General features: G+C 42.8%; 1 protein-coding gene across 1 annotated transcript; it reads left to right on the top strand.

Moving 5' to 3' along the window:
* Positions 1-4134: 4134 nt before the first annotated feature.
* Positions 4135-10944, top strand: LOC111960534 (estrogen-related receptor gamma-like). Its single transcript, XM_023982565.1, has 7 exons — positions 4135-4295; positions 4694-5115; positions 6832-6948; positions 7414-7524; positions 7636-7797; positions 7960-8229; positions 9901-10944. Exons 1-7 carry the CDS (start codon positions 4237-4239, stop codon positions 10143-10145), a joined length of 1386 nt encoding a protein of 461 aa, XP_023838333.1. The 5' UTR covers positions 4135-4236; the 3' UTR covers positions 10146-10944.
* The last annotated feature ends 4171 nt before the right edge of the window (positions 10945-15115 follow it).

Raw genomic sequence — 15115 nt, 5'->3', positions numbered from 1 at the left:
CCTCCATCTACACAGATCTGAAGTGGATTTAACAAGTGACATCAATAAGGGATCATAGCTTTCACCTGGATTCACCTGGTCAGTCTATGTCCTGGAAAGAACATGTGTTCTTAATGTTTTGTATACTCAGTGTATAACACTCAGCCTTAAAACATGTAGTGACTATGGAGTTTTTAATAAATGATCATTAAAGTGGTAAGATTACCTTAAAAACAGGCATTAGTATTATTATAGTTTTGTAAGCGGACTTTCAGCCTGTTACAATGTAATGATATGGGATCAGGACAAGGCACACGATGGGCTAATAGTAGGGTCCTGCTCACTGGCTCCATCACATTGAGGAGAGAAGTTCAGTCCTGTCTGTACCATTGACCTGCACTGTAACAGAGCATGAAAACTGGACCAGGCTGACCCGCGCCTCAGTACACACCCAGGGAGCTATAGAATCACTTGATTTCACCCATTGCCCTGATGGTGCTGTTTGTGTTAACAAGGTCAACTGAGGCTCTCTCTCTCTGTGCGTGTGTGTAGTGTCTGTGTGAGTGTGTGGGGGGGGGGGGGGGGGGGGGATATCCTGCTGATGTAGCTGTTGTTGGATTAGGGCTGAGGAGGAATGAGAAGTGTCAAGTAGTGTCAAGTAGTGTCAGACTAGACAGTAATCCTATCTCCCTGTACTGGGGGCCTACCCTGATCAGAAACGGGTCAGTGTGCTGCTGTGCTGTGCTGTGCTGTAATACATTTCACAGCTGGGGGATGACAAGGGCAGGGAATGTGTTCCAATAGAGAAGAGGCATCGGGTCCACTGTGGGAACCTTTCATCCCAAATAATTTTCATATGGTAGAATACCATACCATACCACCGTATCAGGGAACTAGCCAAAATCATATTTGTTTGGAATATCCACAATTTAGAAGAAAAAAAGGAATCATAATGTATTGGTTATACAGAGCATTCGGGAAAGTATTCAGACCCCTTGACCTTTTCCACATTTTGTTACGTTACAGCCTTATTCTCAAATTAATTCAACAAAATGTTTTCCTCATCAATCTACACACAATACCCCATAATGACAGTGTAAACAGGTTTTTAGACATATTTGCAAATGTATTAAAAATAAAAAACAGAAATACCCTTTGCTATGAGACTCGAAATTGAGCTCAGGTGTGTGTCCATTGATCATCCTTGACAACTTTATTGGAGTCCATCTGTGGTAAATTCAATTGATTGGACATGATTTGGAAAGGCACACACCTGTCTATATAAGGTCCCACAGTTGACAGTGCAGTTCAGAGAAGAAAAACAAGTCAAAGGAATTGTCCGTAGAGCTCCGAGACAGGATTGTGTCGAGGCATAGATCTGTGGAAGGGTACCCAAAAAATTCTGCAGCATTGAAGGTCCKCAASAACACAGTGACCGCCATCATTCTTAAATGGAAGAAGTTTGGAACCACCAAGACTCTTCCTAGAGCTGGCCGCCTGGCCAAACTGAGCAATCGGGTGAGAAAGGCCTTGGTCAGGGAGGTGACCAAGAAGTTGATGGTCACTCTGACAGAGCTCCAGAGTTCCTCTGTGGAGATGGGAGAACCTTCCAGATGGACAACCATCTCTGCAGCACTCCACCAATCAGGCCTTTATGGTAGKGTGGCCAGACAGAAGCCACTCCTCAGTCAAATGCACATGACAGCCCACTTGGAGTTTGCTAAAAGGCACCTAAAGGACTCTCAGACCATGGGAAACAAGATTCTCTGGTCTGATGGAACCAAGATTTAACTATTTGGCCTGAATGCCAAGCGTCACATCTGGAGGAAACCTGGCACCATCCCTACGGTGAAGTATGGTAATGCCAGCATCATGCTGTGGGGATGTTTTTCAGCGTCAGATACTGGGAGACTAGTCAGGATCGAGGGAAAGATGAACGGAGCAAAGTACAGAGAGATCCTTGATGAAAACCTTCTCCAGAGCACTCAGGACCTCAGACTGGGGCGAAGGTTTACCTTCCAACAGGACAACGATTCTAAGRACACAGCCAAGTGGCATGGGGACAAGTCTCTGAATGTCATTGAGTGGTCCAGCCAGAGCTCGGACTTGAACCCGATCTAACATCTCTGGAGAGACCTGAAAATAGCTGTGCAGCCCCATCCAACCTGACAGAGCTTGAGAGGATCTGCAGAAAAGAATGGGAGAAACTCCCCAAATACAGGTGTGCCAAGCTTGTAGCGTCATACCCAAGAAGACTCTAGGCTGTAATTGCTGCCAAAGGTGCTTCAACAAAATACTGAGTAAAGTGTCTGAATACTTATGTAAATGTGATATTTCTGTTTTTATTTTTAACACATTTGCATAAATTTCTAATAAACGTTTTTTGCTTTGTCATTATGGGTTATTGTGTGTAGATTGATGAGGGGGGACAAAACGATTTAATCCATTTTAGAACAAGGCTGTAACATAACGAAATGTGGAAAAGTCAAGGGGTCTGAATACTTTCCAATTGCACTGTATAATATGCCAAATGGATTGATTCATTTTTGTTGGATAATCTATTTTGAAACTTATTGGGATCCAGCTAATACCAGTAACTCAAGTGAAGCAGGTATCTAGAACAGCATTTATACCTGGTTCTAACTTCCGTCTTTTGTCCTGATCTTGTTCGCATTCTGATCGTGCCGATATTTTTGGACAGGTGTAGACATCAAAAGATTGTGATCAGATCATCCTGCCCACCTCCGGAGATAGTCAGACACACATTGTGTGTGGATATCTTACAAGTGTAGACAGATATGGACAGAGAAACCACTTAAATCGTCATCATTCCGCCCTCTAAAATCATTGACAGGTGGCACCATTGAATGATTATATCAATATGTGTCTTACAAAAAATAAATACATATTATTTTTGAAAGAATAGCTGTGAAATAATTTGCATAAAAGAAGGGACCAGGAAATGTGGTCACAATGCAGACACAGTAGATGGATAACCGACACATTTGAATACCGTGTGTGTAGACACATTTCTGGAAATGTGCGCACAATCAGAATGCAGACAAGATCAGGACAAAGGACCCATGTCAGCGCCAGGTATAAACTTGGCTAAGGTGTCTGGTGGCTGGATTTGGATGTTCTCGCTCCTCACAGGGTTTTCACACATCAGGGTTGTCCAAAACTGCTGCTTCAGCACCCCTGCCAACACACTGGCACCGGATGGCTCCTAATCCTCACCCTCCAGCCACCCTAACCCTCCTAACTCATCACCACCTTCCCTTTCATCAGATGTAAGCCCTGTACTGTACACGTGTACCTGACCTACTGACCAGTTCCAAGTAAGAATCCCCTCTCTCTTTCCACTACCTCCCTCCCCTCCCTTTCTCTAGTCTAATTCTATCCATTGGTTTTCCGGTCTGTTCTAATTCCCCTGCCTGCCTCTCACTTTCTCTCAAGCTCACCTTACTTGACTTTCAAAGATTAACCATGAAAACACACTTCAAAGAGAAAGGCCTATGTGAGACTGGACAATCTTAATTCAAATACTTCAGGAATAGTGATGCATTTTGGTTCAGGAACTAGAATAGTACTGTCCCCAATATGCAATTTATAGCTTTTAAAAGTGAGACATTGTTATGAGGAACAACAAATACCTGGAAGCAAAGGGGATGCCGTGTCCGTGAATCTGTTCTGAGTGCTTTCTCTGTTTACACCAAACAGTATTAGAGAGAAATCCTGGTCCAACAATTACAGAGATGAGGGAGGGCAGAGTCTGTAAAAAAAGAATAGCAAAATGCATTTAATGACGGACATAGTGCATGGTGCTCCATCGTAAGCAATAGCGTTTCATGTTTTCACCTCYCTTTGATAACACTTTGTCAATAAGAGGTACCAGTGAAAATCCTCTTTAACAAATCTTGTTCATACTTTGACTAGTGTATCATGTATAAATGTTGCCTTCTGTGTAGTATGTAAATATGTAAATATGCATGTTGTATGCTCAACACAATGGAAGTGAGAAGAGAATGAAACCATCAACAAACGTTTAGTGCTTGTCAGGATTAGTCCTCCAGGCCCCGCCCCTTTGCAATGACACAAGTCTTCAGCTAAATAAACCTGCAACTATAACTGTGGCCCTTGTCTCAGTGTCCTCGCTCTGTCACTATTTCTCTACCTTTAGCTCCCAAACCAGAATACTAGAATACTACTACTGCCTTGACAACTATATTTCTCATTTCATCTCCTTTCTTCCTGGATATGGATCTAAAGGATTTTTGCCTGAGTGAAAATGTCCACTTCCTCAGCCAGCACAACCAGTAAGAATTACTGAGATTTATGTTTTTTTTTTACATTCATATTTGGTATGAAAGTAGTGAACAATTTAATGTGATCATAGATACATTTTATCTGTCGTTAATCTGATTGCCACCAATTATGTGCTATTGATGTGTGTTTATTTCAATTTAAGCATGAGATAAGGCTTAATTTAGTTGGYAAAAAAAGTTATTATTAATTGTCTGCAGAATAAATGCAAAAGTTGGTTTCCTCCATAGGGAACATGAATAGAGTTGTTGGTCCTTGAGGTGGTCCACCCAATAGGCAGACTATATTGTGGTCAGCATGCCACACTGTTATCGTAGCAGTTCTATAAATAATAGGGTATTATTTCAGTGGGACTATACTGTTGGCATGATCATTTCAATTGTGCCATCAGCCTGTTGGACTCCTCAAACACCGACGACGCTCCTTCACTAGATGATACATGTATCAAGACGGATCCCTRCAGCCCTACCTTCGCCCTGGACAGAACCACAGCATTCAGTCCCAGCTCGGACAGCAGTGGATACAGTTTATTCTCACCGGGTCACTCGCTGGACCCGGAATCCCCGAGTTCGAGCAGCAGCGGCAGCGGTGTCAGCGCAGCACCGGACTGTAGCAGCGCATCTCAGTTTTGCTCAGACCGCAGTTTGGCGCTCTCTGCGCACGTTGATTCTATCCTCAAATGTGACTACTTATCGTCGCTGGGCTCTGGACCTAAAAGGCTGTGTCTAGTTTGTGGCGACTTTGCATCGGGATATCACTACGGAGTAGCGTCGTGTGAGGCYTGCAAGGCTTTCTTCAAGAGGACAATTCAAGGTAAACAAAAGTGTATATGTTTTTTGCAAAAACCTGATAGAACACCAAATCAAGCAGTCTGTGATGGTGTGTGTTGCGTGCACTGTGTGCGAGCGTGCACGTGTGATACATTTAGGACAAGGCAAAGTTCTGGGCTAGATCTTAATTAATAATATAATCAATAATCTATTAGAGGGGGAAGCGCAATTGAGGCTGATTGCAGCATACACAGATTTCCAATAGTTCTGTCAGCCGCAGACTCAGCTATGGGATTGATTTTCGTGTGAAGACTCAATGTGCTTCATATTGGTTGATGGCCCCAGAAATGCTTTATTGTCCCCCAAGATGAAATCGGGGAGGGGACTGTGGATCTATCTCGGTCCGTTCTTACGTTCGTTACACGCGATAGGCCAATCTGCTATCTCAGACAGCACTGGGCCGATTTTGATGCGTCTTGCCTTTGAGATCCGGCATTTACAATGTTACACTGATTGGCTTGAGAGCTATAGCCTAGTAGTTAACATAAGGGGGGGGGACAACGACATGTTTATTGTTGCCTTGTTTCTAAATGAGAAAAATTGCTTCTGTATATTCTTTGGTTTTGATTTCTTAATATAATCGTGAATATTGGATTTTTGCAGTCTGAAACTAGAGAGGATTATTCTCTGCTACAAATGTTCCAAAAGAACTGACGCATGATATTGATCTAGTGACGCTTGATGCGTTAACATTTACATTTAAGTCATTTAGCTGACGCTCTTATCCAGAGCGACTTACAATTTGGAAAGTTCATACATATTCATCCTGGTCCCCCCGTGGGGAATGAACCCACAACCCTGGCGTTGCAAGCGCCATGCTCTACCAACTGAGCCACACGGGACCATCATTAACGAATGATTTTCAACATTATTTGACTATGCGCCTAATTTCAAGTATGCTTGAAGTTGAATGAAAATACTTGTTTTATTCTCATTTATCAAAAGTGGATTTTCATCGTTCTTTTAGCAACAGTGCCCATCTCAAAGTATGAAACTGCAGCTTAAAAATGTGTTATTGTACCTATAACACCACAAAACACATTTTAGTTTCTTGTGAATGGCACTCTGAAGAGGTGCCAATCTCCTGTTAAAAGCTTGGAGCTGTAACTTGGATGCCCTAATCTCAGAGCCTCTTGTCCAGGGAACGGGGGGTTTAGGGGTGAGCTCATTGATCGAGGGCCCTTGGCCCCTAGATCACCCCCAGATCCAGACCCGCTTGTCTGGGTATAGATGGGTGGGAGAAATTAATCAATACTCTATTAAATCCCCTTTTTGTCTTGTGTGAGCCCATTCGTTGTAACACTTGTTGTGGTCGTTAGGCTCAGTGTGAAAAAGCCAATCAATATCTGTATTTTGTCTGGGCTTCTATTGATTGCTGTGTGAAAGCTCAGGGTGCCAGTGAACACAGAGGCAAATGACTTCTGTCATAGTGCCACAGACAGTGAAACTCAGTAAACCACCAGATGGCAAGGGTTAGCCATGGTGGCACACCCCCTAAAAACACACTTTGTTTTACAGCATGGCAATTTGACCTTTAGGCTTTCTGAAAAGTTAAGCATCAAGAATGCACTGTGAGAAAGATACTGTAAAATACAGCGTCACCATTTGGATTGCATTTTTGCGTCATTGGCTTTTCTGACTGGTAACCTCGAGTATAGAGGGCGGGGTGTAAACAGAGCTGTGCTTTCTGTGTTTCCAGGTAACATTGAGTACGGCTGCCCTTTGGTGAACGATTGTGAGATCACCAAGCGTCGTAGGAAGTCGTGCCAAGCGTGCCGCTTCCGGAAGTGCCTGCATGCCGGCATGATGAAGGAAGGTGAGACTTGGTGACCAACTCAACAACTCATCTCAGTGCAGTGGGCTCAATAAACAGACATGCTTATGTGTACAGGCCTGTAGAACACATACAGCCTGACTTAGAGTTTTTAATTACTCAACCTCTATTTTCAATCCCCATTAGCTGTTGCCAATATTACATTTCATAACATTACATTTCATAACACCTTTCACAACACATTAAGTGTGTTCCCTTAGGTCACTACTCTTCTACCACATACACTACRGTTCAGAAGTTTGGGGTCACTTAGAAATGTATTTTCATCTCTTTAAAAAAATTGATTCTACTGCTCGCATCAGTTACCTGATGTGGAATAGAGTTCAATGGCGCCACGACTCTATGTAGTACTGTGCACCTCCCATAGTCTGTTCTTGACTTGGGGATTGGGGATCAATCAATGAGCAAAGATGATGATCACTGACAATCATGTTTGTGTCACCACAGGTGTTCGCATGGACCGAGTAAGAGGAGGACGTCAGAAGTACAAGAGAAGGGGGGACTCTGGCCTCTCTCTTTATATGAAGGCCCCAGACACACACCTCGTCAAGGCCAACGGTGAGTACCCTCTGTCGTGCAGCACTTACACACTCCAATAAGAGCCTTGTCAGTCACAAACGGGGAGTACACTAGAGTACTTTACTAATATATCTGTTTGACCTCTTTCAGGAAACAAAGTGATCTCCCAGCTCCTCTTGACAGAGTCAGCCCCCCTGTGTGCCACGCCGGACAACTCAACCAATGATGACAACCTTAAAGCCCTGCTGACGCTTTGTGACCTCCTAAACAGGGAACTCCTGGTCATGATTGGCTGGGCAAAGCATATCCCAGGTACCCACTCCCATTGCTCTTGTAGGTCATGTTAAATAAGCGTGACTCCCTGCTTAAAAATGTAAAATACTATGCCATTTTACACTGGTACAAAGGAACAAAGTTGACTTTTTATACTGTGAGAACTTATGGAGTATTACATTTCCATATTTGCCCTTCCAGGCTTCTCTGCCCTTTCATTGGTGGACCAGATGGCCCTGCTGCAGAGTGGTTGGATGGAGACGCTGGTCCTGTCAGTGGTGTCTCAGTCTCTGGGCTATGGGGAGGAACTGGTGTTTGCTGGGAACTTGCATCTGGACCAGGCCCAGTGCAGAGCGGCCGGACTCTCTGACCTCTACACTGCCCTGAGACAGCTGACCACCAAGTACAGGCAGATGAACCTGAGCCGAGAGGAAGTGGTCACTCTCAAGGCCATGGCCCTCGCCAACTCAGGTACTAACTACATGGCCGCCACTGGCTATCTGTTATCAGTAGTTCAGTGTTGTCAGCTGTTTATTTATTGTTTTATTTAACCTTTATTTAACTAGGCAAGTCAGTTAATAACAAATTCTTATTTACAATGACGGCCTACCACGGCCAAACCCTCCCCTAACCCGTACGACGCTGGGCCAATTGTGCGCAGCCCTATGGGACTCCTGATCACGGCCGGGTCTGTAGTGACGCCTCTAGCACTGCAGTGTCTTAGACCGCTGCGCCACTCAGGATCCTGTAACTGTGACAGAGCAAACTCAAGAGACCTAGCTGTACCCTTGTACAATCCCTCTTAGAAAGCATTATAAGAATGACAGAACTACCAAAAAGAGATACTACCATCTAATCTGCCTGGCTATTGCTTACAATAAATAATTGTGTTAAATTCAGCTTTGCAATACACTGGCTTGGTACAAAATCGACTGCACCGTCTTCAGGCAGCCCTACATACAGCCACTCCTTCAGGACTGTGGAGAGAGTCAGGGCTCTATTCAATCCGTATCGTGGAAGTTCAGCGTTGCAGCGTGATTGAAATGTAAAGGCCATGTTACCGCGTTAGCGGAGACTGTAGTTACGTAAACGCTGCAGATGTCGGCTCGATCGGAAATGACCTTTACATGTTCATCTTGCATTCTGTAACGCTTTAGCAATACAGATTGATTCAAGCCCCTAAGTGTGATCCACAGTGCCTTTCCCTCAGGGTGTGTCTTTGAATAGACTTTTGCTCCAGGGTCAGGTTCCCTAGCAGGGCAAGGCTGTTAAATGATGGTCAATACCTTGAAAAGCTACTAGCTGTCAGGGACGGAATGAGTGGCTAGACCCCTCATGTTGGCAAACGTCCCTCACAGGTCTCGTATTTTTGTAATGGGATTCTCTCAGCATTACCCATGTCACTATCAGCCCTCCACTTTTTTTTTTAACTACCATTAATAATTTGATATAATGACTAACATGTTGTATTTAGTTGATTGGATTCATAAATAAAGGGGTCATTATGTGAACGGTATTACCGATGCGATACTACATACTTGTGTGCTCCCAAAAATGTGTTGATGAATCATCTTTCAATCACCTCTGTACAAACTGCCAGTCTTCAGACCACCATGACAGAGAGTGGGGAGGTCTAGACGTCTGCCAAATCTGTTCTCCAACACCCACTTCTCTCACCCTTCCCTCCCCTCCCTTCCGGCTCCCGCTGTTATTCCCCAGGCCACAGCAAGTGGAAACTGATCAATATCCTAGCAGTGAGAAGGCTGCTTCTGCCCTGAGCCCTGATCAATAAATCCATCTGCCTCCCAGCGCCCTGCAAATTATCACAGGAATTCAGAAATCCATTAGGCGAGTCTGGCTGCGTTAGCCTGACACTCCGGGGCAGTCACACCGCCTGAGGTGGCTAGAAGGATCAGAGGAGGGAGCCTTTGTTTTTACATTTACAGTCCTTTCAGGAAAAATGAGGGTCGGCTGCATGCAACTTAACCTTGGTCCGTCCATTAGCCCTCAATGGCGAAACAAATGAGGTGGACAATGGGATCTGACACGCTGTCGTGCCGAAACAAGGGGAGGTTTATCACACAATTCCACCCACACCCAAACACCCACAGGCCTCCCTTGACCTTGTCTCTACCCACTCAGACGCAGAGAACCTGGAGAGTGTGGAGGCAGTGCAGCGGTTCCAGGACGGACTCCATGAAGCCCTGCAGGAGTACGAGAGCGCCCAGAACCCAGCAGAGCTCCACCGGGCAGGCAAACTGCTCATGACCCTGCCCCTGCTCCGGCAGTCTGCCAACCGTGCCGTGGACACCTTCTGCCGGCTCCACCTGGAGGGCCACGTGCCCATGCACAAACTCTTCCTGGAGATGCTGGACGCCAAAATATGACTGTTCTACACCTAACCTCCAATTGGCCCCTCACAAACCGTAACCAGGTGCCCCATTGTTGTGGGGTCAGAAGTTCAGGGTTTGGTGGGTCACAGTTTTATGACAAGTCATGGTGTCATGGAACGAGCCTGATAACTGCGTACTGTAGAACAACATATACAAGTGATAGATCCTGTTTCTCATTAGGGTAAAAGCCAAGGGCTCTATTCAATCCGTATCGCGGAAGTTCAGCGTTACAGTGTCATTGAAATTCAAAGGCAATGTTCTTGCGTTAGCGGAGACTGCATTCACGGTAAACACTAGCTTATGTCGGCTCAATCAGAAATGACGTTTACATTGCTATCGCGCAATCTGGAACGCTTCAGCGATACAGTTTGAATAGAGTTCCAAGTCTAGTAGATTCATATATTTTGGTACTTTTTCCAGAGGAGAGTATGTACAGTACATTGTTTTGTTTTTTTATATCGTGGGGATTTTCCAGCCATTATATTCAGTCAATATGAAAGGATGTCACTCATGATGAAAACATAATAGCACTTATTGACGATGCATTCTGTTAGCTAGATATCACATAGCCAAAGGCCTCTGCAAGCTGTTAGCCAGGCTGAACCAAACTATTAGTACTGCTATCATTACAAACAGAACATTATTTTGGACTTACCTGCCTTATAATGTACTAAGAAGGTGCATTGCCATGACATTTGTATTTTATTTATTTATTACATGATCGCTGTACAAAGACATGAACTGCTTTCCTACTAGTTTGTATGCGTTTGAATAAAATGCTTTTGGAATGAAATGCGTTTCGAGTGTGACAGACATTGGAGCGTGAACATTGTGTTTCATGTTGAACCACAAAGTAGGCTCACTGTAATTAGTTAATAGTTTTATTCGATTTATGAAGATCAGATTAGAAAAGTACAGTCATAAAAGCGAGAAACTCGAGGGTACTGTATATGAAATGCACTCACAGCATCCTTGGCTAACATTCTGCTACTGACAAAGCAATCCCACTGTTGCCAAAATAATTATTATTAGTTCATGGACAGACAGATGTACTTTGTACAGACAAACACAGAACATTCAATGTTACATGTCCACTTAAGATATTTGTTACATAGATATATATACAGTATATATATATATATATATATATATATTATATGCAACATTACAGGCTGATATACAGTATATATATATATATATATATAATATATTTATATATATATATATATATACTGCTCAAAAAAATAAAGGGAACACTAAAAATAACACATCCTAGATCTGAATGAATGAAATATTCTTATTAATACTTTTTTCTTTACGTAGTTGAATGTGCTGACAACAAAATCACACAAATTATCAATGGAAATCAAATTTAATCAACCCATGGAGGTCTGGATTTGGAGTCACACTCAAAATTAAAGTGGAAAGCACACTACAGGCTGATCCAACTTTGATGTAATGTCCTTAAAACAAGTCAAAATGAGGATCACAGTTGGGATGGTGTTCTTGGGGTTGTACTCATCCTTCTTCTTCCTCCAAACACGGCGAGTGGAGTTTAGACCAAAAAGCTCTATTTTTGTCTCATCAGACCAGACCTCCCATTCTCCTCTGGATCATCCAGATGGTCATTGGCAAACTTCCGACGGGCCTGGACATGCGCTGGCTTGAGCAGGGGGACCTTGCGTGCGCTGCAGGATTTTAATCCATGACGGCGTAGTGTGTTACTAATGGTTTTCTTTGAGAATGTGGTCCCAGCTCTCTTCAGGTCATTGACCAGGTCCTGCCGTGTAGTTCTGGGCTGATCCCTCACCTTCCTCATGATCATTGATGCCCCATGAGGTGAGATCTTGCATGGAGCCCCAGACCGAGGGTGATTGACCGTCATCTTGAACTTCTTCCATTTTCTAATAATTGCGACAAAAGTTGTTGCCTTCTCACCAAGCTGCTTGCTTATTGTCCTGTAGCCCATCCCAGCCTTGTGCAGGTCTACAATTTTATCCCTGATGTCGTTACACAGCTCTCTGGTCTTGGCCATTGTGGAGAGGTTGGAGAATGTTTGATTGAGTGTGTGGACAGGTGTCTTTTATACAGGTAACGAGTTCAAACAGGTGCAGTTAATACAGGTAATGAGTGGAGAACAGGAGGGCTTATTAAAGAAAAGCTAACAGGTCTGTGAGAGCCGGAATTCTTACTGGTTGGTAGGTGATCAAATACTTATGTCATGCAATAAAATGAAAATTAATTACTTAAAAATCATACAATGTGATTTTCTGGATTTTTTTTAGATTCCGTCTCTCACAGTTGAAGTGTACCTATGATAAAAATTACAGACCTCTACATGCTTTGTAAGTAGGAAAACCTGCAAAATCGGCAGTGTATCAAATACTTGTTCTCCCCACTGTATATACAGTTGAAGTCAAAAGTTTACATACACCTTAGCCAAATACATTTAAACTCAGTTTTTCACAATTCCTGACATTTAATCATCGTAAAAATCCCCTGTCTTAGGTCAGTTAGGATCACCACTTTATTTTAAGAATGTGAAATGTCAGAATAATAGTAGAGATTTATTTCAGCTTTTATTAATTTCATCACATTCCCAGTGGGTCAGAAGTTTACATACACTTAATTAGTATTTTGTAGCATTGCCTTTAAATTGTTTAACTTACGTCAAATGTCTCGGGTAGCCTTCCACAATCTTTCCACAAGAAGTTGGGTAAATTTTGGCCCATTCCCCTGACAGAGCTGGTGTAACTGAATCAGGTTTGTAGGCCTCCTTGCTCGCACACGCTTTTTCAGTTCTGCCCACAAATTGTCTATAGAATTGAGGTCAGGGCTTTGTGATGGCCACTCCAATACCTTGACTTTGTTGTCCTTAGGCCATTTTGCCACAACTTTGGAAGTATGCTTGGGGTCATTGTCCATTTGGAAGACGCATTTGCGACCAAGCTTTAACTTCCTGACTGATGTCTTGAGATGTTGCTTCAATATATCCACATAATTTTCCTCCTCATGATGCCATCTATTTTGTGAAGTGCACCAGTCCCTCCTGCAGAAAAGCACCCCCACAACATGATGCTACCATCCCCTTGCTTCACGGTTGGGATGGTGTTCTTCGGCTTGCAAGCGTCCCCCTTTTTCCTCCAAACATAACAATGGTCATTATAGCCAAATAGTTCTATTTTTGTTTCATCAGACCAGAGGACATTTCTCCAAAAAATCCAATCTTTGTCCCCATGTGCAGTTGCAAACCGTAGTCTGGCTTTTTTATGGCGCTTTTGGAGCAGTGGCTTCTTCCTTGCTGAGCGGCCTTTCAGGTTATGTCGATATAGGACTCGTTTTACTGTGGATATAGATACTTTTGTACCTGTTTCCTCCAGCATCTTCACAAGGTCCTTTGTTTTTGTTCTGGGATTGATTTGCACTTTTTGCACCAAAGTACGTTCATCTCTAGAAGACAGAACGCGTCTCCTTCCTGAGTGGTATGATGGCTGCGTGGTCCCATGGTGTTTATACTTGCATACTATTCTTTGTACAGATGAACGTGGTACCTTCAGGCATTTGGAAATTGCTCCCAAGGATGAACCAGACTTGTGGAGGTCTACATTTTTTTTTCTGACGTCTTGGCTGAGTTTTTTTGATTTTCCCATGATGTCAAGCAAAGAGGCACTGAGTTTGAAGGTAGGCCTTGAAATGCATCCAAAGGTACACCTTCAATTGACTCAAATGATGTCAATTACCCTATGAGAAGCTTCTAAAGCCATGACATAATTTTCTGGAATTTTCCAAACTGTTTAAAGGCACAGTCAACTTAGTGTATGTAAACTTCTGACCCACTGGAATTGTGATACAGTGAATTATAAGTGAAATAATCTGTCAACAATTGTTGGAAAAATTACTTGTGTCATGCACAAAGTAGATGCACAAAGTTTTAATGACTCCAACCTAAGTGTATGTAAACTTCCGACTTCAACTGTATGTATATACACACACACACACACACACACAGTACCAGTCAAAAGTTGACACACCTACACATTCCAGGGTTTTTCTTTATTTTTACATTGTTGAATAATAGTGAAGACATCAAAACTATGAAATAACACATATGGAATCACGTAGAGTAACCAAAAAAAGTGTTAATCAAATCAAAATATATTTTATATTTGAGATTCTTCAAAGTAGCCACCATTTGCCTTGATGACAGCTTTGATCAGGCTTGGCATTTTCTCAACCAGCTTCATAAGGTTCTCACATGGGATGCATTTCAATGAACAGGTATGCCTTGTTAAAAGTTCATTTGTGGAACTTCTTTCCTTCTTAAAGCGTGTGTTGGGTAATTGTCCTGTTGAAAAACAAATGATAGTGGGACCAACCAGCTGGGATGGCGTCTCACTGTAGAATGCTGTACTAGCCATGCCAGTTAAGTGTGCCTTGACTTCTATATAAAATCACAGACAGCGTCACCAGCAATGTTCTTGAAATTTTCCGTATTGACTGGCCTTCATGTCAAAGTAATGATGGACTGTCATTTCTCCTTGCTTATTTGAGCTGTTCTTCACATAATATGGACTTGGTCTTTAACCAAATAGGGCTATCGTCTGTATACCACCCATACCTTTTCACAACACATTAAGGAAAGAAATTAATCAAATTAACAAGGCACACCTGTTAATTCAAATGCATTCTAGATGAATACCTCGAAGCTGGTTGAGAAAATGCCAGGCGTGATCAAAGCTGTCATCAAGGCAAAGGGTGGCTATTTTGAAGAATCTCACATATAAAAAACACATCTTACTTTTTTGGTTACTACGTGATTCCAGGTGTTATTTCATAGTTTTAATGTCTTCACTATTATTCTACAAATGTAGAAAATAGTACAAATAAAGAAAAACCCTTGAATGAGTTGGTGTGTCCAAACTTGACTGTTACTGTATATATAGTCAGTCAGAAAATGGCATTTA

The sequence above is a fragment of the Salvelinus sp. IW2-2015 genome, linkage group LG4p (assembly GCF_002910315.2).
Source record: "Salvelinus sp. IW2-2015 linkage group LG4p, ASM291031v2, whole genome shotgun sequence".
NCBI classification, from domain to species: domain Eukaryota; kingdom Metazoa; phylum Chordata; class Actinopteri; order Salmoniformes; family Salmonidae; genus Salvelinus; species Salvelinus sp. IW2-2015.
This window is presented reverse-complemented; position numbering and strand designations above follow the sequence as displayed.